General features: G+C 47.6%; 9 protein-coding genes across 9 annotated transcripts; 5 read left to right on the top strand and 4 right to left on the bottom strand.

Moving 5' to 3' along the window:
* Positions 1–300: 300 nt before the first annotated feature.
* On the top strand, positions 301–2,045 carry N7487_008000 (uncharacterized protein; the record flags this gene model as incomplete). The annotated part of the gene is made up of 6 exons (XM_056875730.1): positions 301–452; positions 511–668; positions 720–1,178; positions 1,230–1,353; positions 1,418–1,729; positions 1,778–2,045. 6 exons carry the CDS (start codon positions 301–303, stop codon positions 2,043–2,045), a joined length of 1,473 nt encoding a protein of 490 aa, XP_056727918.1.
* Positions 2,046–2,478: 433 nt separating this feature from the next.
* N7487_008001 (NAD(P)-dependent alcohol dehydrogenase) lies at positions 2,479–3,474 on the bottom strand (the record flags this gene model as incomplete). The annotated part of the gene is made up of 1 exon (XM_056875731.1): positions 2,479–3,474. The coding sequence occupies one exon, from the start codon at positions 3,472–3,474 to the stop codon at positions 2,479–2,481; it is 996 nt and encodes a 331-aa protein (XP_056727919.1).
* Positions 3,475–4,599: 1,125 nt separating this feature from the next.
* N7487_008002 (putative MFS transporter) lies at positions 4,600–6,429 on the top strand (the record flags this gene model as incomplete). Its single annotated transcript, XM_056875732.1, has 6 exons — positions 4,600–4,786; positions 4,840–4,865; positions 4,921–5,206; positions 5,258–5,672; positions 5,752–6,219; positions 6,270–6,429. The coding sequence occupies exons 1-6, from the start codon at positions 4,618–4,620 to the stop codon at positions 6,427–6,429; spliced, it is 1,524 nt and encodes a 507-aa protein (XP_056727920.1). The 5' UTR covers positions 4,600–4,617.
* A 1,287-nt stretch (positions 6,430–7,716) lies between these two features.
* On the bottom strand, positions 7,717–9,147 carry N7487_008003 (uncharacterized protein; the record flags this gene model as incomplete). The annotated part of the gene is made up of 6 exons (XM_056875733.1): positions 7,717–8,142; positions 8,197–8,310; positions 8,366–8,460; positions 8,519–8,658; positions 8,722–8,948; positions 9,010–9,147. 6 exons carry the CDS (start codon positions 9,145–9,147, stop codon positions 7,717–7,719), a joined length of 1,140 nt encoding a protein of 379 aa, XP_056727921.1.
* A 2,309-nt stretch (positions 9,148–11,456) lies between these two features.
* Positions 11,457–13,274, top strand: N7487_008004 (uncharacterized protein; the record flags this gene model as incomplete). Its single annotated transcript, XM_056875734.1, has 2 exons — positions 11,457–11,490; positions 11,545–13,274. The coding sequence occupies 2 exons, from the start codon at positions 11,457–11,459 to the stop codon at positions 13,272–13,274; spliced, it is 1,764 nt and encodes a 587-aa protein (XP_056727922.1).
* A 301-nt stretch (positions 13,275–13,575) lies between these two features.
* On the bottom strand, positions 13,576–14,910 carry N7487_008005 (uncharacterized protein; the record flags this gene model as incomplete). Its single annotated transcript, XM_056875735.1, has 3 exons — positions 13,576–14,022; positions 14,080–14,244; positions 14,299–14,910. 3 exons carry the CDS (start codon positions 14,908–14,910, stop codon positions 13,576–13,578), a joined length of 1,224 nt encoding a protein of 407 aa, XP_056727923.1.
* A 1,082-nt stretch (positions 14,911–15,992) lies between these two features.
* On the bottom strand, positions 15,993–20,263 carry N7487_008006 (putative C2H2 finger domain protein; the record flags this gene model as incomplete). The annotated part of the gene is made up of 3 exons (XM_056875736.1): positions 15,993–16,121; positions 16,177–17,490; positions 20,087–20,263. The coding sequence occupies 3 exons, from the start codon at positions 20,261–20,263 to the stop codon at positions 15,993–15,995; spliced, it is 1,620 nt and encodes a 539-aa protein (XP_056727924.1).
* A 1,190-nt stretch (positions 20,264–21,453) lies between these two features.
* On the top strand, positions 21,454–22,399 carry N7487_008007 (dienelactone hydrolase family protein; the record flags this gene model as incomplete). The annotated part of the gene is made up of 5 exons (XM_056875737.1): positions 21,454–21,486; positions 21,554–21,623; positions 21,680–21,727; positions 21,793–21,866; positions 21,932–22,399. The coding sequence occupies 5 exons, from the start codon at positions 21,454–21,456 to the stop codon at positions 22,397–22,399; spliced, it is 693 nt and encodes a 230-aa protein (XP_056727925.1).
* Positions 22,400–23,166: 767 nt separating this feature from the next.
* Positions 23,167–26,170, top strand: N7487_008008 (uncharacterized protein; the record flags this gene model as incomplete). The annotated part of the gene is made up of 2 exons (XM_056875738.1): positions 23,167–23,267; positions 23,374–26,170. The coding sequence occupies 2 exons, from the start codon at positions 23,167–23,169 to the stop codon at positions 26,168–26,170; spliced, it is 2,898 nt and encodes a 965-aa protein (XP_056727926.1).

Below are 26,170 nucleotides of genomic sequence, written 5' to 3' on the forward strand. Positions count from 1 at the left end.
GGAAAAGCCAAAGTGAATCACAGACCTAGGTTCCCTTGTTGGGCCTCACTCACACGGGTGTTTACTCCATGGAATTACATTCAGCCGCCACTTATGAAGGAAATGTTTGTATGGCCCCGCCTGTGCGGGTGTCCACCCGGCCACTTAATTTATTCGCCGGCGCCGAGGCATCTGTAGGTCCCTGTTAACATGCAACAACATAATCGTTATGTTAAATATTAATGACTTTCTTCGATGAGATTTAAAAAAATAAACCTTTTATCTCCTTACATTTCTAGCCCTACATCAACCATACCCACAATGAAGCCTATCGACGTCGATGTTCTCGTCTGCGGAGGAGGCATGTCCGGATTGGCATGCGCTGCTTTTGCAGCAGAAGCAGGAGCCAAAGTACTGGTCGTTGAAAAGCAAGCGGATGTTGGTGGCTCATCAAATTATTCTGCAGGAATGTTGTAAGTGATTGAATCAATCTTCAGGACAAACGAGGTTCTTAATACTATCAACGGACAGCTGGGCCCCACAAACATATAACAAGCTGAGAAACTGGGTCCCCGAAGGAGATCCGGTATTGCAGAAAGCCTGGTTAAACGATTATTTACCTGCTGTACAATGGATGCGTGAAAATGGGGTGCCAACAGCAGACCGGTTTGACGGTATCATGTCAATCGGTAAGACAAGAGAAAAAGGATTTGGTGAGCATTTACCCTGACAAGCTATAGGTATTGGATTTCCAATTAAGATTCCACACCTTCATAACCTCCATCGAAAGAGTATTCAGTCTAGCAAGACACACTCCGATATTTTCACCAACACGTCGGTGGTCAAGTTGATTCAGAAAGAGCCCGGGGTTTCGGGGTCAAGCATAATTGGCGCTGTCATTTGCAGAAACTCCCCAAATTCGCCCACTACATATTACGAAGTCAGAGCCAAAGTGGTAGTTTTGGCTACGGGGGGCTTCCAAGGTTCTCCAGAGATGACATCCAAATACCTGGGACAAGGCGGAGACAATATCTTTGTGCGCTCCAATCGTGGATCAGTGGGCGATGGACTCAAGCTGGCCATTGAGTCTGGTGCAGGAACCAGTAGAGGAATGAATACCTACTATGGTCATCTTTTGGCAGCTCCGCTTCGAGCTGAAGACGTGGATCCAAAGGACTATCTTCCACTCGCGCAATACCGTAAGAGCAGGTCCTTGTCAACCCCCGCGTTTATCTCTAATCAAATTACAGAAAGTAAATATTGCCTACTGTTGAATGAAGCAGGTCAACGATTTGCCGATGAGACCACTGGTGACGAGATCATCAATCAGTATTTGGCCAAACAGCAAAAGCGTCGTGGGTTCATATTATTCAAGTATGTTAGTCCCCAGAAAGAAGGGATTTGGGGCGATATTCTGATCATATATTTCTTATTCTAGCGAGAAAACTCGTCTCCAACACTGCGTTACGGCGTTGTTCCCTAATGCAGGGGACATTGATCGTCTGCAGAAAGCCCGCGAACATGGCTGTAATGTTGGAAGCGCGTCAACATTGGATGGTCTGATAGATATTCTTCACGGGTGGGGTGTGAATGATGTACAAGCAAGACGTACTATCGAGGAGTACGATCGAGTAGTGCGTTTAGGGGACAAGAGCATTTCCCTTAACGCACCTATCGGTCGCGCCGGCTCGCCCCCTACACCCTTGGTGGATGGAGAAGGTCCCTTCTATGCTATGGAGGTTCAGCCGTCGTAGGTTGTCTCTTGCACAGTCCAATTCTCATATCTAACGTTCGATAGTATCACATTCACCTACGGCGGTATCGCGATCGATACGAAAGGGCACGCCTTGACCCCGGATAAATCCAGAATTCCAGGTTTGCTCGTCACGGGTGTCGATGCTGGCGGCTTCAGTAATCTCGGATACGCTGGGGGTCTAGCTCTCGCGTTCGTGACAGGACTCTGGGCGGCCCGAGAGGTTGCAAGCGACTTGGGGTTGCCTGAGCCTCGCTTACCCCCTGCTAATATTCGAGATGGGGAGGATAAACCAATTCAAGGGCGCCTTTGAGCTAGTTCCTTGCAGGTTGTGTCTACCCTATGGGATGGATTTTTATTCAGATACATATGTTTGCAAAAATTCACTCTGAAAATTAGAAGTAGCATTGATTGCCAAGCGGTTGACGTCGATGGCTCCATCCACCTTCTATCAAGGTCCTCGCCTTCCAGCCGTTGAATATAAACCACGCCCTTCCCATTTCTATGTAGGACCCGTTTCCGATCTGCTTATGTGTCCAAGACCTTTGCTCTTTCGCTTTTCTACTGTTTTTCCCCACCACACATAAGAACTACGCGCGAACAAGCATGAACAGTACCTTCAAATTCATAAACATGAAATCATTTGCATCCATTCTGACTGTGGCTTTATATACAGACTTGGACTTCCAGATCATTCAATTGGATCAGAAACACCCAACGGGCTTTTTTGCCCACATGTCAACATTCTAGGGTGCCACCAAAACGCCACGATAGCGCATTTTTCCTTCTTCCAATGTCTTCAAGCTTTCTTTGACACCATCCAATGTCAAAGGGAATGTCATCTTGATAGGCTTGATGTTGTGGAATGAAGCGAACTCAAGCATATCTCTGTGGACCTGTCTCGAACCCACGATGCCTCCTTGAATCCGAAGGCCATTCAAAAGCAGCGGCATATATGGGATTTGGAGATTGTTTGAATCGACGGACAGAGGCGAAATGACACCACCGGGGGCCATGACATTCAAGTAGATTGACCAATCCGGCTGACTGCTGGTCGTCACAATGAGATGATCGAGAGGGGCTTTGATCTTCAGCTCCTTCACACCCTTGGTCGCATAGAACTCGCCGGCTCCCAGCTTCGTCGCCTCCTCCTTCTTGCTGTCTGTGCCAGAGAACACCACGACTTGACAGCCCATCTTTGCAGCGAACTGGATAGCCAGATGCCCCAGACCTCCCACTCCAACGATACCAACGCGAGCGGTCGGCCGAACCTGCGCGACATGGAGGGCGTTGAAAACAGTTGATCCACCACACATAAGGGGACCCGCATCCTCGTTGCTCATATTGTCGGGAATCTTGAACAAAAAGGCTTCACGCCAGACAGCATGGGTGCCAAAAGATCCCTGATCGAGATCGGCCAAGCCGTACATTTTCCGCTCCTTACACATTGTTTCCCACCCAGAGAGGCATTGTTTGCAAAAGCCACAGCAGTCATGTTCATAACCCCAGCCCACACGATCGCCTTTCTTCAAGAACTTCGCGTCCGGACCAGTTGCTTCCACCACACCTGTTCCCTCATGACCAAGACTCATGTCGACTGACTGGTAATGGACGTCTGTGCCGCACACTCCTGAATGTGTGGTTCGCACTAGAACATCATCTCGCTTGAGGTCCTCCCGCTCGACCTCTGCCTGTTTGATTCCATCCTTGGAGCCCCTGTATACGGTGAATTTGATTGGCATTGTGGGAAATATTGATGCAAAATACAGTTTCGTGGAATTTGAAATTTATTGAGGAAGGATTCAGGTGTTGAAGACCCATCAGCCCGCGAGTCTGCTTTATAGGCGACCCCTCTAGTACGTCACTACGCAAATCTCCCACCGAGAATCGATCAAACTGTGCGAGATCAGCAGGTTTAGTCAGAAAAAAGAGTTTCCAATCGACAACAAGACAATCTGTGATGCAATTGAGTGGGTCCTCCTTGTCGATGAAGTAACATCACAACCTTTTCCCCCTGGACTTTGTCGGAATTAAGTGAAAACCCCGATACAAAGAGTTCCTGGGGCAAAGATCCAGAGTTTTTTATTCCATGGGCTTGGGGGTTTGGTCAACCTGCAACCTCCTAAGGGCTGGAATTTGATGACATCATATGCTCAGGCTTGCTCAGCTCCCACCAAAACCTTAGAATAGCGGTCAAAAGATCGTAGGGACAATCGGAGGTTCCGATTGTCACTGCAGCGGTATATATACTAGGCCCTAGACTCTGCTCGGGACCACAGAATAGACCTTTAGCTTTCAGGGTCTAGTAATTACTCAAATACTCCATAGTACGCAGGCACAGCTACTTCATGCCCATGCTATGTGGCTAGATATAGGCATCATTCATGTCACGTTGCATTCTAAGCTAATTTCAGATGCAGAAGATCTTTTCAACGCTTTTTCTTCAACTCGCTCTTCACAATGACCGGCGATACGTTTATCAATACCGGACCTCGTTGGAAACTGTGGGGTTTAAGTGAGGACATGGACTCTTCAAATAAAGCTCTGATTTGATTGATGTCGTCAAATTCCTTCTATTGAGAGCACATTTAGAAGGGGACTTCTACTCAATGATAATAGTAGCGATAATGGTATTCCGTCCTACCATCTAGCAAAGTCCACGGATGATTGTACTCCGCGCTTTCTCCGATTGCTAATTCTGCCATAATTTAAAGGCGGTAAGATACAGCCACGCGATATCGGGCATCCCAATTTGGAAGGTACGAAGTCTAAAAAAACAAATTTTCTCTCGTCTCGCATTTGGCAATTGCTCATATCTCAAAGTACTAAGATACATCATTTTTCGGTCTCTGTGACGTTCAGGGGATTCGATTTGGTGTGAGAAGATGATTCAGGTCCATGGCATAACTAGCGCCGGCGAATCGCCCCATGTCTCACCCGACAAAGATGCAGCGTTGGCGGTGGTGAGCGAGTTCGCCCAAGAAATTGATCCGGTAGTAGAAAAACGGGTTCTACGAAAGATCGATCTGTATTTGATGCCTGCCATGCTTATAGGTTAGTTATACATTTCATACCGTGACCTAAATTGTTTACTAACCTGAATACAGGCTATGGCATGGTGTACTATGACAAGGTGCGATGACTGCGCCGATGTCTTTATTAGCCAACATATCCTAATTTCTCCATAGGCTATCTTAGGCAGTGCCACGCTCTTTGGCATGACGACCGACTTGGGATTGCTAGTGAAAGACTATTCCACTTCCCCTCCATCTGTTGATACTTCACGTCTCAGCTGGGCAACATCAATCTTTTATTTTGGCATGCTTGCTGGTCTCTACCCAATGACATTTATCCTGCAAAGGTTCAATACTCGAACTGTCCTCGGTCCAGTTGTTCTGATTTGGGCTATTGTCTGTGCCGCCACTGCTGGCGTAACAACCTGGCAAGGGCTTTTCGTGCAAAGATTCTTCCTTGGTAAGTTCATCTTTAATTTACTTTGTTAGTATCTTGTCTAATAGAAGATAGGTTTCATTGAAAGTGTTATTCCTACGGGATTTATGACCATCGTCAGCGGATGGTACACACAAGAAGAGCAGACTCTTCGACAGGCATGGTGGTTCTCTGGCACCGGTTGGTTCACTATCATCGGTGGCGCGCTGAACTATGGGTTTGGTCAAATCACAGCTGGATCATTGAAAAGATGGCAGTATATCTACATTCTGGCTGGTGCTTTGACCTTTTTGTTTGGCCTCTGGTGTTGCACCATGCCTAATTCTCCTGTTTCTGCCTGGTTCCTAACCCCGGAAGAACGAAGAGTTGCTGTGGAGAGACTGCGCAAGGGTCAAACTGGTGTTCGGTGCCAGAAGATCAAGTTCGATCAAATCAAAGAATCTTTTATGGACATTAAGATCTATCTGGTGGCTATCATGATGGCGGCAGCGTGAGTTTTCTCTCTTGTTGTGTAGTCTATGATCTCAAACGCCATACAGTCCTCGAAATTAACCTCTCTCTATATCTAGGTACACTATCAATGGTGCTATCTCGGGCTTTGGGCCGTTGATTGTGTCCACCTTCGGTTATGATACCCTTCATTCAATTCTATTCCAGTTTCCCGTCGGCGCCATTTGCGTCGTTTTCATTCCTCTTTGTGGTTATATTCCTACGGTTGTCCCCAACACCCGCATACCCTTGCTCATTACCTGCTGCCTGCCTGTCATTGCTGGCTGTGTGATGATTTGGAAATCCCAATGGGGATATCATCCAGTTACTCCAGTCGTTGGCTATGCGCTCACCGGCTTCTTTGGGCCAGTGGTCAGCTTGATCATCACAATTGGAGCTAGCAATGTTGCCGGGGCCACAAAGAAGACCATTATGGCAGCAACCGTGTTTGTGGCTTACACTGTTGGCAACATCATCGGGCCACAGCTTGTGAAAAGCAACACTAAGGCACAACATTATCCAGAATTATGGACTGGCATGATCATCTGGTAAGCATATATCTGATTTATTTTCCTTGGACCGATCTAACGAAACATAGCTACTGTATCACAATTGCTGCCGCAGTCGTGTTATATTTCGTCCTTCGGCGGGAAAACCGAGCTCGGGAATCATTGGAATTGGATGAGGTGCAGCGAGACAAGATTGCATTTGACGATCTAACCGACAAGCAGAATCCCTTTTTCCGATACGCATTATAATAAATCATAGCCGGACCCTTTCCGTCTCCTGGATGGAGACTCATCGAGCCAGAATCTCTGGCTGCCATACAACACTCACATCATATGCATCCGTCCGATAGGAAGATATCAAAAGAATTTCAAATAGTAGATTCAATATACTCAAATACCTTCTTTCAAACTGGGGACTGCCCCGAACATAGATACATACTAGTCGATGTCTCCCCATTACCCAATGGGGCCTATGTTTTACTGACTTGCTCTATATCTTGTTGTCCTTCCGCAGAAAATGTGGGATGTGATGACATTGAGCTCCTCGCGAAAATACACATCAATAACTTACGAAATGCAGCCTTGGATATTTCAATCTCTGGGATCCTCAGGGTTCAATGATACTACTATAAAAATAACAGGAACATTGAAGTACTCCAATGCAGGTTCAGTCACACACTCGCATTTCCAACATATTCAATCCAACTAAACCTTGTTCCACAAATATCTTTGCAGGTGGCACGATGTACATGGTAAGACAGAATTTCCGGAGGTTAAATTTGCAGGTCTGAGATAGACTATATCCCGCTATATAGGGAGATAGTGAACCAAAGGGAATATAAGAGAGAAAAACAAAACACAAGTATCCTTGAAACTTTTCAAGACTTGCAGAAAGCAGTCTCATGGGGACCCGCCTAGGTGTCTCGTCTCAGCCAATCCATCCATCACCTGCATAGATAGAAGCCCACTACATCACTTACATCACTACAGTACCTAGCTATCAATGCCTCCTATTGGCTCGCTATAGATCTAGTTTCCTTCTTCTTAGATGGTCAATATCCATGGTATCTATCCCTTTTGCTTCAGCCTCAGTAAATATCCTCCTTACATACTCACTTCGATCGGTTTCAAATTCCCACCCCTTGATGCAAGACTCTACAAATTGCTACAGCAAATGAAAGGAAATTTGCATCCAGTCAGTTGAAATCAAATTTTGTGTTACAATGTGCATGGGTTAGAAGAATGTGTTCAGATCACAATTGGTCTCACAATCTGTTGATCTGGAAATAGGTTCAAGTATTATTCTACAAGATTGCCAATTTCTTGGATGAAACTAGATGTAGTTCTCCGTGATGTAGTTTTGGATTCGCAAGAAAAGTAAAAAAAGGACGAAAGCCGAGCCGAAAGGGGGTATAAAATATACACAAAAGAAATAAATCAAATGATAAGACATGCAAACGCTCAAATACCCACATGGTCAACAAAATAAGAGAAATGAAAAGTGTCTGGAAGATTTTGAGATTGAAAATCTTTGTCCTATAGCCGAGGAGACTTCTCGGTGGTGTGAATAATTGTTTCATGGACAACCTTTATTCCATTCTGGCTACTTTGGCTGTGGGACTCCCAGTCGCCGTCGCCAGCGGTGCATGTGGGCGGTTGTTGTCGTGAGGTAGGTAAGATCATTTGTTCATCGCTCATTGTATTCCATTGGGTGTCTGCAGGAATCGATAGCGGATGGCGGAACTTCCTGCGTCTGGAATACCCGCCGCCGCCAGTGTCGGCTTCTGATAGATGGTATCCAGGGTAGCTCTCTGAACCACCCCTTGATGAAATGTATAGACCAGCACGCTTTGTGAATCGTCTTACTAACGGGTATATCATGGGAATATTTCCGATGACGACTGCGACGAAAGTCTCGCGACAGGCCCAGCTGCCAGCCTGTTGAGCCCCATTTGCACCAGCCTAATGAACTATTAGGTTTCATTGTTTCATTAAATAACTCTCAATGCGACTTACTGTCAAGATGAGAACACAACGCAGAATACCAGCCATCATCACAAATAAACCACCACTGAAAAGAACCAGGAGCTCGAGTTTTTCTCGCCATTTTAGTCGCGCTTTGACAAGCATCTTCATGCAAGTATTATCAGTGACAATGCACACAAATGTTTGAAGAGAGGCTTACCGGAGCTGGAATACTAATCAGATAGAGGTCAGTCGCGACATTAAGTACCACAGTCACATAGATGTCGATCTTGGACACGGCAGGCTGACAGTAATCTAGCAATAGTCAGAGGCACAGTCTCCCAAAGTAACAAGTCGATAAAGTATGACGTACTCCCAGGGTTTGGGTCTATTTGCCAATTTTTCTCCATTGGATGACATCCAAAGAGAATCGAGCAGATTGTAGCAATATAAGTTACGGCGATCAGAACGTAGGCGATGTGGATTCGGATTCGCATGTTCACTAATCCTGCGCTAGATAGTAGGATATACATTAGTAACAAATAACGAAATAAATGCGACAGAATGAAAACCCACGTCAATCGAGAGTAGAAAATGGCCATGCATGTTTTCAGCAACCATAACAACAGAGTGTATAATGACCACCCAGCCACCTGGACCTTGGAGCCACCCACACGCAGACGATACTCTTCCGAATCAGGCGACAATTGTTTTCGTTGTTCATCCGTCATCGAGTTATTGGCAAGGCCCATGAACCACGCGCCGACCATGTACGCAGCACCGGTTTCCAGCCCATACACCACCTATACCCCTATTGATTAGCAGGATGAAAGCAAAGAGACCACAGGTTTCAATTCAACTCACACATGCTACTATCATTAGATAATCATCAGCTTGGAAACCTTTTGGGCCAACCATAATCCATCTTGCCGTCGTTCGTAGGCCAATGATGGCAATTGCTACCCCCAATAAAGTAAACGCTTCGGTATTAAATCCCTCCATAGTTGACGAGTTGCGGTAATATATCTGTGGTATATGCCATTAAAGCCAAAGGGGGAAAAAACCATTCAACCCAGGGTGTGCATTCAGATAAAAGGAAGAGAAAGTCAATTGCACCGAGGAGGGGGGAACAAGCGGCAGAAGGCAGTATCTCAATGATCTCCCTTGGTCTTGGTCGTTGCTATTGGAATCAGACCGGATAAAGAACCAAGCCCGCTCCTTAGTCGACTTATCAACACCAACGAAGAAAAGAAAAAGCAAGGACAGGATCGATCTCAAATGCCTGTTTGCCGTGTCTACTTACATATTGTGGCTCACATTAGTTACGGGGTAGCTAAACCGCAAGCCCCATCTATTATGGAGATACTTCCACACGTGAAGAAAATTTATGACAGGTTCCGGGTTCCTCATGCAAGAATGGCGACATCCACATGTCTCATTGGACAGCGATAGTCTATCATTGGCGCTGGATACGGGCTATGGGTCCTTCAACGTGCCGGGGAGGAGTTTAAGGTCAAGAAGGCCGTTTGTTCCGCTCCCAGATTACTGGTCCCTGGAAATGTAAACCGGGAGTCAAAAGGTCCACATATCCCCTGAGTCCTTATGACATTCCCCATTGGGCGAATGATCGGAGTGAAGAGCAAGTTTTTGATCCAATACGGAGTACCCTGATAGAACTCACTTTGTCTAACCTGAGGTTTATTTCGGTTACACACAAGTACGACACCCAGGCACAATATTAACTCGGCCAATTTTGAGAAGCAGCAATAAACCGCAATGCCAGCGTGGATGTCCTGCGATCTATGACGCGCAAACGGGCCATCTCAAAGACAGACTTACGGAGTAGTGCAGTTGCATAAAGCTTGCGTGTTTGGGCCAATTATGGGGAACAAGCCATACAATGCGGTAGCAGGGGCAGGTATGTATCAATTCCTCTGATCCACATTCCGTTTTGGGTTGGTTTGATTGCTGATCAGGCCGGGCATTACTCCGAGGATATGTAGGTAACAGAACGTTTGGGACTAGCTATCGGAGGATCAGGCTAGTCGTATTATTATCAATAACCGATCGATGCCGTTTTTTAGGTAACGCGCCAAACGAGTCCAAGAGATATCATAAGTACTGAATTAGGCCGCGGGTTCCGGTCCGGATTAGGGGGTTGACGGCTTCCATTTACCCTATCAACCTTGACCTTGTGCAAAGCCCCCTCAAAAAACGTGCCATGTTTCATGTCAAAGGTCAAACTTTGTTCATGACAGCGGTAAATTCGCACTGCCAACGACTTGGTGGATCCAAAAAAAGCGGGCCATTTACGAAGATGTAACGGGTAGTTCGGTTCTCCTCAATTTTCTAAGCCGCGGCAATAATTGTGAGCCTTGTACAATGTTGTATTTGTGTCAAATAATTTGCATGAGATCAATCAGTTTCATTGGACAGTGTCCAATAGTCGGATTGAGATACAAACTAAAGAATGGCAACCTGCATATTGTTGGTCCCGACTTTTGTTTTCCTTGTTTATCCCAAAATTAGTAAATCCAAACGCCAGCCACGCTGTTTCCACAGTAAAAAGTATCTAAAATAACAGTGGAGTATTGTTTACACCTCGCTATCCGCCTGTCCATATAAACGATAAGATGAAATAGCTAAGATTAGAAGAACTACTGACGATCCCGGGCCTGGCCACGCTTTGATGCAAAGCTAAAATGGTTCAAACGACGGAGCGAAGCTAAAAAAAAATTATTCGGTGCTGATTCGAATTCTCTAGAAAAGCCCCTGGTGACACTGAAGAGTCTACTCCGTACTCCGTGGAGTACAAAGTGAGTGCATGCCAAGTAGTAGTCTGTTACCCAGATAGGTCAAGGGGTTTAGGCCTGGGGCCACGGGTAGTTCGTGCGAGCCATAATAATACCATTAAAGAGTCATCTGCAAAGTGCTCCGTTAAGGTATCTAATCTTCTTTTAAATGTCTCAGGTCCTGCAATGTTTTTTCCATGATGTCTGTCTCGGGAAATATACAATGCTGAACTTTACTAAAACTGTCCAAAAGTGAGCGGTTTAAGCTAATTTAATAGTCCCACCATTCCATCCTCCCGGGTAACCTGCAACAGCAAGGGCTAAAATTAAAAAGCCAAAAAATTACAAGTACTCGACGCTAATACTTTTAGTTGTCACTCATTCCTTCATTTCCTGTAATCTGGACTTGTGTTTGTTTGCTTGTACATAAATTCGTGCATTAATCCTGGTCGCGCAATCGGTTATTTTCTACCCCTCCAAGAAAAGAAAAGAAAGACGAAAGCAAGGGACTCTTCAAAAATGGAGTCCGTGGATCTTGTGGTGGTAGGCGCAGGTAAGTCAAGTCTTCACCGTCGCAAGCTATTTCACTGACATTGGCTACCAATAGGTTGGAGCGGGCTCTCCGCCGTCAAGACCTACCGCGAGGTCAATCCCGGTCACAATGTGCTCTTACTGGAAGCTGCTAGCTCTATTGGCGGGGTATGGGCCAAGCACCGTTTGTACAAAGGCCTCAAGTCGAACAACATGCTGGGCACGTATGAGTATAGCGACTTCCCTATGGACGAAGCGACTTTTGGTATCAAGCCTGGACAACATATTCCGGGGCATGTAATTCAAAAGTACATGGAGGCATATGTGCAATGCTTTGGCTTTTCCGATTGTATTCGCCTGGAACACCATGTGGAAAGCGCGCGACACACCTCGGGCGGAACATGGCAGTTGACCGTGTCGCACGGAGCGGATACGACAACAATCGACACCAAGAAGATGATTGTGGCAACCGGTATCACATCACAGGCATATCTGCCTACATTCAAGGGAGAGGAGTCTTTTGGTGCTCCACTTTTCCACTGTCGCGATCTGCTACAGCATCAAGGTGCAGTGCTGCAGTCAGGGGAGCGCGCAACCGTTTTTGGCGGCACCAAGTCGGCCTGGGATGCGGCTTATGCCTGCGCAACGGCAGGTATGAAAGTAGACTGGATCATTCGTGAGTCCGGTCATGGACCTGTTTGGATGGCCCCTCCCTATGTGACGCCCTTGAAAAAGTGGCTGGAAAAGCTGGTCACGACACGCCTGCTGACCTGGTTCAGTCCATGTATCTGGGGAGAAGCTGACGGGTATTCTGGTATTCGCAGCTTCTTGCATGGTACCTGGCTGGGTCGTAAGATTGTGGACGCGTTCTGGGCTATTCTAGCCGATGATGTCGTGCAGTTGAATGAGTACGACAAGCACCCAGAAACGAAGAAGCTGAAGCCTTGGGTGAGCCCATTCTGGATCGCTTCCTCGCTCAGCATTCTGAATTATCCGACCAATTTCTTCGATTTGGTCAAGGATGGCACTATCAAAGTGCACGTCGCTGATCTGGAGCGTCTCTCGGATCACACTGTTCATCTGTCCTCGGGCGAGGCACTGCCATCTTCAGCACTTATCTGCTCCACAGGTTGGCGTTGCACTCCCAACCTTAAGTTCCTGCCAGAAGGCATTGACCGGGTGTTGGGATTCCCTTGGAGTATGGATCCGCTAAACGAAAACATGGTGAAAGAGGCGGACGAAGAGATCTTGCGCCGGTTCCCCCGGCTGCGTGATCAACCAAAGCCGAACCCCAACTACACCCCGTTGAACGAGCAGTCCGAGGCGGCTGTGCCGCACCCCTTCCGGCTGGCGAAGTTTATGGTACCACTTTCGCTGGTAAATGAACGCTCTCTAGCATTCATGGGTATCACCATGACCATCAACACCACCCTAATTGCTCAGACCCAAGCACTGTGGATTTCAGCCTATTTCAAGGGCGATCTGACCCCAACTACGCGGGAAATCTGCCCACTGGCTGTGCGTGCTGCGTCTGACCTCAAGACGGAAGACGTATCAGAAATCGATCTTGCCTGGGAGACAGCTCTCTTTACCGAATTTGGCAAATATCGTTACCCAGGAGGATTCGGGCGGCGGAATCCTGACTTCGTGTTTGACGCCATTCCATATGTTGATCTAATGCTCGGAGAACTGGGTCTGTCACCACAGCGTAAGCATGGCTTGCTAGCCCGGTGCTTCCAGCCATATGGTGTTGAGGATTACCGAGGTTTGGTCGAAGAATGGAAGTCTAAGCAAAGTACCCAGTAATGTTTCGGGGATCGTTTCCTTTCGTCTCATGTTGTCTGATATATTTGTCTTCCCTTTTCCGTTCGCGCGTCGCCCGAGTATCTCCGTTAGACTCCCATCTCTTCTACGAAAGTTGGGGGAACTATTAAAGCCAATATAATGGTGGTTTTTCTATACACTATATGTGAGCATATTATATGAACAAACATATTACTACTTCCTTTGATAATGCTCGTCTTCGGCATCATCTATTCCACCATAACGAATTGCTCCAAGACTGCAACACCAACGAGAGAATAACATGATTGTTCGACACGTTCTCTCATTTCTTTTTCGGGGCCAGTACGGTCTCTTGTGGTCGCCGGCTCTCAGACTCAGTTACCTCGCCAACCATGTCCCCCGTCCATCTCATATAATCTTTCCCATTCCCAGCGACCACAATTCTCGCCGACACATTAACTTTCAACTGATCACTTCCCTCTCCAAGGTCATATTCCAATCGGAATCCTTCCGGTAAATCGCCCACGCGTGGCGGATATCGCCCAGCAGTAGTCCCAGGACTACCGATCAGCCTCACGGCGAGAATATAGGGGTCACAGGCTGACACAATCACCTCCCCATCTTTGGCAACGTAACTGCTCACATATGTGGCGTTGGTTGGGTCATCAATGGCGAGGGAACTGAACCATACAATCGAGTATGGCCCTAGACGGCCGTGGCCCCAGTACCAGCTGTGGACGGAATCAACAAACGGTTGATCAGACCAATTCTATGACTTGGTCAGCTCTCAATTCTCTTGTCCAGGTGCCCGGAGGTCAAATCTTACTTTGTCATGGTACCCAGGCCCTCGGAACTTCAGCGTCGATCCATGGATCTTCATGTCGACCTCACCCACAGCATCGGGTATCAAATTGACCCATCCGATATGAGGTGCAATCTCAAGTACAGTCTGCTCCTCTTGAACTCCACAGGGCAGATGACGCGGTACTTGCTGTTTGGTAAAGTTAGTAAGCTTTCTATTCCTACTATTTGAATTACTACTTACCGAAGTCAGTGTAAGCCGGCCTTCAACCTGGAGCTTCTGAGATGCGATGATAATCTCATACTGGGATAGATCTTCTGTGAGAGCAGCCCAGCTAAAGCCCGTGGAGGACCACTCGCCAGAGCTATTAGTTCCCGCGCCGTCTGCACCAGTCACAGTTGCCACAGTTGCCGGGACAGAGTCGGCAAAGATTGTTCCATTGGCAAACGAAGCCCATAACCAAACGTTGAGCACGGAGGTTTCATTCGCGTCGAGGAATGGAAATGCTTCCGCGGATGAGGAGAAGAATGTGACGACTAGGGAATCATCTGGGTTGGTCTCCGAGACGGCATCGAAATACCACCAGTCGAACACGGAGCCATTGATTGAATCTATCTGAGGTGCATCTAGACGGAAGAGGGTCTCTATATCAAGAGTGATTGTTGGTGTTGGGATCTCAAACTGAGCTTTGCTAGTTCCGTTTTGTACAGCACTGGGGATCTTGTAACTTCCGCTACTAGTGTCCCTGCTAGCACGGAGGGAATATGGCAAGGATTTCTCGTGGGTCCTGTGCTGACTAGGAAATGCTAGAGCCTGTTGTGCTAGCAGAGCATATATCAAGAGCAGTGGAAGCATGATGGAATAGATCTAGAAAATGCTACTTAATGATAAGTGTCGACGGTGAAAGCATGCGGTGCGTCCACTATAGATTAGAATGAATGGGCAGAAGAGAAAAATGAAGTAGGATATATCTGACTTGCATAAGGTGCCAGGATGCAGCTGAGCCGACCCCATGGGGGCTTCGGTCACCGAACAGATATATAACAAAAGAGGGGGACGAACCAGGATCCTACAGAGAATTGAATCAAAGTATAATTTTTATAGTTTCCATCCTAGATCAAAGAGAGATGGCGATCATCTACTTGTACGGAGGCTCGTTCCTTGGTTTCGTGATGGTCCAACACATTGATACCTATTTAGTATTACAATGGAGGATCTATGAAATTTTTCCCGAGAACACAAAAATAGGAGGTCATAAGATCCATCCCAATAGATGGAAACTTACCTAAATACTCGGATTCGCCGATTACCCGTTGTCTAATTAGAATAAGACAGCCATGTGGCTACCTAGTGAGTGGCTGAGATGGGGTTCAGCCAAATCAGCCATCGATCTGACGAACACCCCCATATCAAGCGTCAATAGGTAGATAAGTAGCCAATAATTGTGGAGTAACAAAATGTGGCTTGGAAGCTGTTTTAGTACAGAAATTAAGACGATTAATGTACTTCGTACTTCGATCGCAGTTTCTCGGAATATGTTCCATATCATAATTGAAGGGGTGTTTATATACCGACGTTGCCCATCCCATTAACAGTTCGCTTAATCGCTTTAAATCACAGAGAAGCAGGATAGGTACACACGTCACACATGAGTCCGATAAGCACATATAGTAAACATAAATCCGGATAGGGAAAAAAATTGAAGTAAAAAAGCAGAGATCAGACCTTCCCATGATGCCCAAATCACAAACCCTTCGCCAAAGCTCCAAAAAAAATAATATAAATCAAAGTAAAATCCGATAGGAACCCCGACTCCCAATGCCTCGGTAGATACATACAATGTCTTCAAACTTCACCCCTATAAATATGTGGATGAACGTTCGGGAGTTACGTCGCAAGGACGGAAAGTGTCACAAGCGGAAAGACCGGGACACAGCTCAAACTCGTCCATTGAGGATGGGGCTGCCGTCTTCACTCCGGCCTTCACCCTTGATATCAGCCCCAGTTTGGTTGCTGTTCGCGTCCGAATCGCCGTCCTTTCCGCAGCCTTTCACAAGGATATGTCGCTATCCGCAAAAGTCAGTATATGGAAATTGTCACATAATGGTCGTAGACACATACCTTAAGAGCATCCTTGCGCGAGAAGCTCTTGTCACAGTGCGAGCAGGGGAAAGGCTTCACGGCTAAATGAATACGTTTGTGACGCTTGAGATCGTGATTGCGGTTGAAACTCTGGGGGCATTGGTCGCATTTGAAAGGTCGGTCCGCTGCGGGGGCGGACATGCCGTGCGGTGGCGGATGGCCCCCGTATAAATGTTGAGAGCTGGCGACATGTCCACTATTGAATCCCGGTAGAAGCCCGGGTTGCATTCCACCCATCATCGACATGGGCCCACCGGGGCTGTGTACGTTGGTCATGACGGGACCGTTCATCGCTGGGAGAGAATATGAGGGCCACGGCTGGCGGGGATATCCCAACGGTGGTTGTCCAGCTGATGGACTATGAACAGGCATTCGGCCTGGAGGGTGGATGCCAAGCCCTGCGGGGCCATACATGGGAGAGAAGCCGGCCTGGTGGGGACTGTGCATGGGAGGAGAAGCGGCATACATATGCTGGTGTTTGGGGGCATATGGATCGTTGGAGGGTAGTGGAGCTGGGGATGTAGCGGGTCCCCCATGGTACATAGCCATGGCAGGTTGTGAGGCGGAGGGAGGCATGGATGATGGGGCGGGTAAAGCTTGGTAAGATAATGTCGAGCCTTCATATGGGTGCGGCAACCCATCCGTCGTCGGCGGTGATATTACGGATGAGCGCTGCATACCGGATGGCGAAAAGGAACTGCGGGCTGAGTATTGATTTACCCCGGATCCCCAGGACTGTCCGTATGGATTGGCCCCTGACCAATATGCCGGTGGTAGCTCGGAGGACGCGCCTGTTGATGGCGCCAAGGGTTGGGGTGTGGCGTGCTCCCCTGTTTGAATTGTGGCGGGTGGCGTTAGTAGGTTTCCCACGCTCACATTCACTGGCGCGTGGGAGACTGGGGGGTGGGCGGGATGTCCGTACTTGGGTGCTGCCGGGGCCGCACCCAACGTGAACGGTGGTGGTGGGAGCTCAAAGCTGGGTAATGTCGGGGCCGCTGGACGACGAATGTTCAACGGCGGGGCTGACAGCGCGTCTAACGCTGTCCCCATTCCCGCCGGCACTGCTAGGGTCGCCAGATTGGCGGATGGATCCCTCACACCTACGTAGAAATCGGGATCGTTGACGTTGGTGAGTTGACCGAAAGAGGATCCGCTCAAAGCCCAATCTCGATCGCCAGGTACGCCCCCGGAAGGGCTGGTAGAATCCAGGAGGGGCGATCGTCGATCGCTGGGGCTCGCGATCGGAATATAGAGAGAGTCGAGAGACTCAGGTTCCGAGAAATAGGGGAATTTCTGGAAGGACTAGAGAACTCTCGAAAATATGAAACTAGCAAAAATAGCGAGAAAAAAAAAGAATAGGTGAAAGGTGAAGTTGTCACGGTCGACGAAAGCGCGTGTAGTACATGGTCTCGGGGGAAAAATGAGTAAGAAGTTGAAACACTAAGAAGTGAAGCTGGGAGGAAGAAAGATGTGGGGGGTGGGCAAAGGACCGTGGCGTTGGAGGCGATAGCAAGCGCGGGGGAGGTGTTATAATAAGAGAGAGTCAGGAGTTATAATATAAAGCAAAAAAAGTAAATAAGATTGATTTTTTCCTCTTCCGGGAATGGGGTCGACACGGGTCTAGCCACCGTGGGGAAAGGAATGGTATAATAAAACAAGAGTCACATATTAAAAGAACCGAGAAAGGGAAGGGAAAAAGGCGAAAAAGGGCGAAAAAGGCGAGAAACAGAGAGGGGTGTCAGCAGAGAACGTGGTTGACAGCTAAAGAAACAAGTCGCCCGGTTGGCTGTCCCGAATTGTTGACTTTATTAGGGGGATTAGGGGACTTTTTTTTCCTTTCATTTTGATATGGGACATATAAAAATATAAAACAGGTATATGAACTATTTGGTTTCTTATTTCCTTTGATGTACTCCATAACTTTCTGATATTAACTCTATGTATTCCGTATATTTAAAATAATAATAATAATAATAACATAATAACATAATAATAAGATACCTAAAGTATGTACCGAGTACACAGAGTGCCTATTCTATAGAACAGAGAAAGATAATAAAAAAACAGACCCTTCTTCCTCGAGGGGAATCCCTTGCGTCCGGACTGATCGCGTGAAAAAAAAAAAAATGAAATGAAAAAAAGGACGCTAGTGTAGGGACTCCGGAGAGAAACTGTGCTAGGAAGAATGGACCCGGCTATTATTGAGAGAAAAGAAAGAAATTTCCAAATTCTTTTTGGGCTTCCAAAAAAAGGAAATAATAGAAGGGGAAAAAAAGGAAATATCAGTAAAAATGGATCCATACTTTTTTTTTTCTACTATCACGGTAGGATTCCTGTCCAATAAGAAGACCAATATCTCAACGCACGGACAAGACCGGAATGGCCAGAATACGAGAAGACCGTAGAGAAGGCAGAGGGAAGCGAGCTGTCTCGTTGGTCATTCGTTAGTTAAAAGCATGATCGCGCAATTTAGTTAGTCTTCTTTCAAAATCATTTGATGCTTTTTTGTTCTTAGCATATTCCATTTTCCCTATGTTGTATAATATACAACCTACTTAGACCATAGGTATATTGTAGACCATACGACGGAGTACTACGGAGTACTCCGTACTTCCTAGAGACCTATAATCTATGTCTCTAATGGTCATCTGCACTTCCCTTTTTTTTCCTTTTTAGCCCCTCAATAGCCAAAGTAGAAGGTCGGTTTGATTGGTCCCCCGGGTTCACCGGCCATGGTAGCTCCTTTCGTGTCCTCTTTTCGCTTTTGTTACCTTCCAAGGTTGGCTCGGGCCTTAAAAGGTCAACTTCCAAGGTTAGCACTATACCCGTTATTCTCTCACTCCCCGAAAGCCAATCGCCTCCAGCATCCACTCCGTCGGGTTTCCCTACAATCTAAGTCTATTGTATCAACTTGGGTGGCGGAATGCCAATGAAATGGGTCTCAAGCACCCCACACGAGAACCTCGTCTCGGTATCTTATCCTCCAATCAATCAACGGAGACATCTCCTCCGTTGCCTTCTGCACGGACGTGGCAGATGCTTATGTAGGGCGAAAAGGGGGGAGGGAAGGGCATGCCCTGTCGATCGATGTTTATCACTGTAGTATGTACTACCCCGTACATAGCTAAACCAAATATAAAACTTGACAGAGCTGATCTGCCGCGAACTAACAATCACATGGGTTGAAGATATGTGCCGAATACTGGAGGCTGGTGACTCCATCTATACGTAGGATGCTCGGATAGCTGAAGCTCCTTGGCAGGCTTAGACATGTCTACTCCGTACTGGCGCATGGAATTTAATATTACGATCCGGTCCGCATTTCCCCCGTATTTGGTACTCCGTGGCAGGCTAGGCTTTAAACCTGCAGTGCTCTCAGAAAACAAAAAAAAAAGGAAGAAATAGGAGAGGAGGGGGATAGGAAAAAGAAAGAAAAGGGGGGCAAGTCTAAGACATACGAGAGGTAGGCGAGTCACATTCCTGAGAACTGCATACCTCTACCCTAGCTGTGTTCAGTACCAGATATGGCATTTCTCCAAAAATATGAATTGTACACTCTATACATTCTACGCAATATACTGACATTCACTAGACACCCTGATTTGTGTTGGATCCCGAAATAAAGTCGACAATTCGATAGCGCCCATATACCTCCGCGTCTGTAGCCGCACATCGCCTACCCCAAAAGGTCCATATCGGCGACGATCAGTTGATCATCAATCTATGGCCCCTCTCCTGTGCTGGATTCCCGGTTGATCGACCTCGCACAGCCTTTTCTAGATTGCAGGTGCAATCCCTGGACACTATGCTACGGTTCGCAGCCGATTAGTCGCTCCGCTCATGCAAGGCGGCTCCTACGGTCCAGATGTGACAGCGCGCAAGGATCCACCTGGCTGGCCTTGAACGCCTTAGTGACGCCTGCATCGGCTCTTGCCGGTGGTGGCTTCGGTGAGGCTCGCGGTTGGCGTTCACGATCGTCCTCGGGAATGGCGTTTCGTGGAAGGTTGACTATTTTTCTGACCCGGGAGATCTGCGGCCATGAGTTTTGTGCAGGGCCGATGGGCATGTCCCGGCCTTGGTGGATTTCCCGAGGTCAGAGCCCACATTCATTTTGTCATCTTTTTCCAACTTGGACCATTCTATATATCGATTATAATATGCTAATATATGGGGTCTCAAACCAAAAGATAATAGAACACGGATCTCTCCTTCTGTTCCAGGGTCTAGAATCATTTTTGTTCATCGGAAACTAAGTTAGAGCCTCTGTCTCGGCTTTTATATTTTTCTGAATTTTATTTTATATATATATATATATTTTGCCGCTCGATGAGAACAGCCCCACGGGCATCTTTCGGTCGCTGTACGATCCTCCCTTGCAGCAAGATTCTGGCTGTGGATCTACTTGCATTGTATATTGCCTCGAGTGGAAGAATTAGGAAGAGATGTCAACTTTCTCTCGTGCCGTGTCTATTTATCGTGAAAATTTAACCCATTTGATTTGCTGTCTTTATCGCCCTCGGGCTCTCATCAACTCATAAGCTAGGTGTCCGGTATGACAGTATCTGCAGTGAAAACCCTGGGTGCATAAATGAAATGGTCTCATCAAGGCCCGGTGATATTTGTGATACTTCTTCTCTTTGATTTACTGCGGGGAATAACATCAAATTCTGCGAGTCTTTCGCTACACAAGCTCACCAGTACCCCAGCTTTCCAAGCTTATTACCTAGATAGAAGGGATGATTCAAGTTCCATTGCACATCGTTTGTGCTACCTATTCGTCTCCTCGGGTTGATATATAAATGACATATAACCTCGGCTGTAGTCAACTATATATATATATCCTATGTAGAATACCCGATCGTGTCAAAAACCGATTAAACATACCAGATAGATCAGTTCTAGTAACTAGACCACCAAGAATCGAAAATAATTCAATAGAAGATATGCTTAATAGCCTTGAGATATCCTATCTATACCGGGTTGTATCTCCGAATTGCCGAGTATTGCTCCGATGACGTCGAACGGCGGGGTACAGCACTTTCAATGTTTTCCTCTTTGAATTTCGAGTTTCCTTTCTACCTCAGCTCCTTTATTCAACTTCGCTTTTGATTCGGAATTCAATTGCAGCTTGTATGTTTGTCTTTTAGTCCCGATTACTCCTAAATGAAATACAGGCCATTTCTGACCTTCCGAAGACCGTTGCCTGCAACCAAACACCACCTTAACACACCTCCCTTCCATTGCTTCTCTACAACCATGTCTGGAATTAGCAAAGCCTGCTGCTCGTTCGTGATCCCCAGAACCACCGAATTATGCGATATTCCAATTGTGCGTTGCTGACCATCACCGTGGGCAGAATCCCCCTGTTGTGTCCAAGGGTTATCAACCCAAGGGAGAATACAAGACCATCAATGGCCTGAAGACCTGTGAGTTATTACTTCCCACGAACTCTTACAAATTGAGCTAATGAGATCACTTCTAGACGTGACAGGCCCGGAATCAGCTACCAAGGCCATCCTGGTCATATTTGGTCAGTCACCCAACCTCCCCTACAAATAAATCGACAATTTACTGATGCAATTGCGAGATCTACAGACATCTTCGGCTTCTTCGACCAGACCGTCCAAGGTGCTGATATCCTTGCTACGTCGACCGACCAAAAATACCGCGTTTTCATACCCGACTTCTTCGAGGGTAGCCCCGCCGACATCTCGTGGTACCCCCCACCACCCAGGAGCACAAGGAGAAGCTGGGCCACTTCTTCTCAACTAAGGCTGCGCCACCCCAAACCCTTTCCAAGATCCCCAACGTCGTCGCCGAAGGCAACAAGCTAGCCCCTGGCGGTAACTTCGAATCTTGGTCGATCCTGGGCTACTGCTGGGGCGGCAAGATCGCTTGCCTGTCCTCTGGGGCCGATAACAAGCTATTCAAGGCCGCTGTGCAGTGCCACCCGGCTATGGTCGATGCCAATGATGCAAAGGCCGTGAACATCCCCATGGCGTTGCTCGCCTCAAAAGACGAGCCTGCCCAAGATGTCAAGGACTTTGAGGCCAACTTGAAGGTCCCCAAGTATGTCGAGACTTTCCCAACTCAGATCCACGGCTGGATGGCTGCGCGATCGGACCTGGAAAACGCCGAGGTGCGCAAGGAGTATGAGCGCGGATACAAGACCGTTCTCGAATTCCTCCACCAGCACTCGTAAACGAAACAAAAAGGGCACAATTGACGGGGAGTCCCTTAACGCGGAGTTTTGATGGTACTATGAGAACTAGGTTTCCTAATGAGAGAACGAGAGAAATGATGTATCAGTCCTACATGGATAAACCCCCAAAAAATCCTCCTATGTACACATAAAGTTATTCTAGCTTGATCCACCTGTAAGGTTCTTTATGTCGTTTTTGCTTGGGGTCAGATACCGAGAAGTATATACGTATGTAAACATCTCTTTGTCCTTTGAAAATATGTACTTTGTAGGGGGATGGTATGATGCTCGCTCGCTCGCCGCTCCTGCCCGCAAGACGTCATCACTTTTCAAATTTCAGCTTTACCTCCCTAACCTCCTCCAGATGTCGTTCATTTACTTCTTTATTCCTACAATTTGATTCAGGAATTTATTAATCCATAACATCATCTGTTTACGGAAAAAGCTCGGTGTTACACCCACTTGCCGCATTGCCGCTTCTAGGGTCATCCTACGAGCCGAGGAGCCGAGATCAGCACTCCGCATATAGTTCTTATTTCATACTTCATACTTCTTACTTCATACTTCATACTTCTTACTTCTTACTTCTTACTTCTTATTTTTTTATGATTTCCCAAGGCATTGAATTTAATTAGAAGATGCAATAATTGCATCTGCACGGGCTCTGATGTCTTTCCTATTTGGCCGACGCCGTTCCTCAGACGCAGGCGCAACTTCTATTACTCACGATGAATTCAATACACTCAAACGATCATCATCGCATCGTCATGTTCCCAGCGATCACCAAGATGAACATACCGACAACGGGAGCCTCCGAAGGCTATTCCGAAGGCACAGCAGTAGTTCGGATTCTCCAACCACAACACAAGTAAGAATATCTAACTATCTTGTCGTTATAGCAGCTAGCTCACGGCGAAAAAGGAAAAAGAACAGCCACCTTCAACGGAGACGATTCCGCTGCTCAAATCACGAAGAGGGAGTGAGGGCCGACGAGATGATGGCAAAGATCTCCGTGGCTCCCCTAAGCGCGACTCGCTCGCAGCAGGGGAATACTCTGAGCCAGCACAATCTGGAAATATCTATGATTTTCTCGATTACAGATTAAAAATGGCGAGCAAGCCAAAAGAAAATTCGCTAGAAGAATCAAACCTCACAACAAAAGACATTAAAGCAATGTTGTCTGGGGCACCTCACTTCCTCCTGGAGAAAGGCAAGCATGGTCGATGGTATCCCCAGGTGATCTTCCCCTGGGATGAGCAGAACGCGGTAATCCAACATATGTGGGATCGCAAGCCGTTGCCCCATGCGTCCTTTACTTTGAGCACACTTCATGCTCATCTACCGCTTCCAGATGACTGGGCCGTGAAAGGCGGTGTTCCGACTGGAGTCCTCGACTGGCGCCGAACAGGCGCTAGCCACAGGGCAACGTTCGACGTCGGGATCTTCGAAGTATCCAACATGCTGTCCAATAACGGCAAAGAACCGGGCACTGTCGGTTTCCGGCACTTTCTTGAATTACCTGTGGCTGACGCGATCCGATACACCGGCCCCGAAACCCCAAGGAAACCTCCGTATTTACAACAAGTCTCAACCATGGCGGCAACGGAGGCGTTCCATTTAATGGAGGGATATGATAAGCCGTATTCACAATGCCAAAGTGGTGCCGTGTATGATCGGCATAAACTCATCTGCGAAGGCCCCGAAGCCTGGAAGCGCATTGGAGTACGAGATATCAACCTGCGATCTCTGGTGCAACGATTAGAGCATCTGCGCAAGTTCCGACATGAGATGCTCACAGAGGGATCAAAGAAGACAATTCTGGATATGGAAAGTCCGCGTGAGTTGCACGACATTTTACACACGCAATTCCTTTACCCTCGCCCTCCACCTACCGATATCATAGAGGGTCATCCACAAAGCGTCAAATCCCAAATCAAAACTTTGGCAATCGTGCTGGCCACCCCCGGAGCATGGATCAATTTCAGTCTCCCCGAATGGCGCTTCCGAGCAGGGCAGGTCCTATGGGAGGCGTCATTGCATGGCGATGGGGACTGTCTAGACCCTAATTCAAGCAATGAGAAAGTGCCGTGGGATGTTTTGACCAAGTCCGGGATGGAGCGAAAGTGGTTGCTGATCCAGCTGCTCCTCTCTGCTGAGTTGCTGCTTCGCTTGGATGCCTTCGTTCGAGTTGGCATGTTGTATGATCCGCACGGTGGTCATATCACGATACATGAGCTTGTACAATTCGAGAAATTGCGAGAAGGCAAGCTGAACTGGGATCTGGTTGTTGTGCGTCGGTTCCTCAACAGCCTTGATATCACTTGCCCGTCGCCACAATCAGGGCCATCTCCGGGTGGCTCACAATCAACCCCCATAACCACCAAGTCGCATGAGAAAAGCCATCGTTTTTCGCTGCTTGAAAGCATCACTCGGCGTAGCTCGCCCCCTGTTGCGGATCTACAGTCTGCCTGGGACTGCGAACTGAGCTCCTCGCACGTTCGACAGCAGCTGGAGGGTCTGTATGTCTTTGCAGAAAACATTGGATGGCCAAAATTGGCTGCACTGAGAGCAACCATGGAGCTCAAACTTGGAGACCCTAGCAATCCAGTTCTACCAGCCTTAGTCGTCGATGACAAGTGGGGACAGGAAAAAATAGCCAAGGAGATGTTACTGGCCAAGGAGGACATGTACACACGAAATCCCTGCCGGCGACGCGTCAAGCTTTGTAGCTCTGGCGATCCACAGTCTAAAAATTTAGGCTGGATCTCACGCTCCTTGCTCTCCGGGTTCGTGATACCCGGAGAGGCGATTAGTCACCTTCTCATGGCGACACTGCTTGAGAACGACGCGGATGCACCGGATCAACTGGGCTCAATTGCCAACCTCTATGGAGGATTCGTCTATAGCGAACGGAGTTGGTGGAGTAAAGCATGCGTGGTCGGACGTGTCTTATCTAGTTCAAAGGGAGCTAAGACGTGCATGGGGTGGATCAGCAGCGACATGGTGCCCCGCGACGCGATTACGCAAGAACTATTCAAGTGTGGATGGCTTGAACTCCCCGTTGAAGAGGTTCCACAGATCTCGAGAAGGCCTCGAATCAAGCAGGGAGCCAAGCTCATGGTGGAATCGACACCGTTAGGCATGGGAGATATCACAGCAGAGGCCTTTACGCTTCCAGCGGAGAATCCGGAGCCAAGTGCAACACCCAGTGTCAATATCGAAGGGTTGACTCTGTCTATCAATGATTACAGGCCTCCCAATAGCAACGGCATCACACCTGCTGAGGCATCCGTGTCGTTCTCAATCAAAGACGCAGATGCTGGGGTTTCAACTACGGTTTGTTTCCCTCTCAAGTATAATGTGCGTTTTATATCTGCCCATGAGTGCTGTCCGCCGATGGGGGTCGTCTCGCACAAATCATCCGACCGTGAGGAAAATGAGAACCGGCAGCCTACGAGACCCATGTCCAAGTACACACGTCTACCAGGCCACCCTTTGCACAGCTCTTATCGATACAAGTATATTTCGTTGGACTCCCTTTCCTCTACCCCGGCACCGCAACCGACATCGTCACAAGACCCGGAGATTATTGTCATCGATGCGCGGGGTAACCGAGACAGGGAAACATTCGCTAGGGCGTGGTGTGCTGCTGTTGGGTGTCATGCAATTATAAGTCGATTCGGAGGAACTCGTGTGACATGTTGTGTCGCATGTTCAGTAAGGCAAGCGAGAGCCATTGATGTAATGGTGGTGGTACGTGTAAGCGAATGA

Source organism: Penicillium crustosum, assembly GCF_028827405.1.
Source record: "Penicillium crustosum strain IBT 35664 chromosome Unknown utg000003l_segment0_segment0, whole genome shotgun sequence".
Classification (NCBI taxonomy): Eukaryota; Fungi; Ascomycota; class Eurotiomycetes; order Eurotiales; family Aspergillaceae; genus Penicillium; species Penicillium crustosum.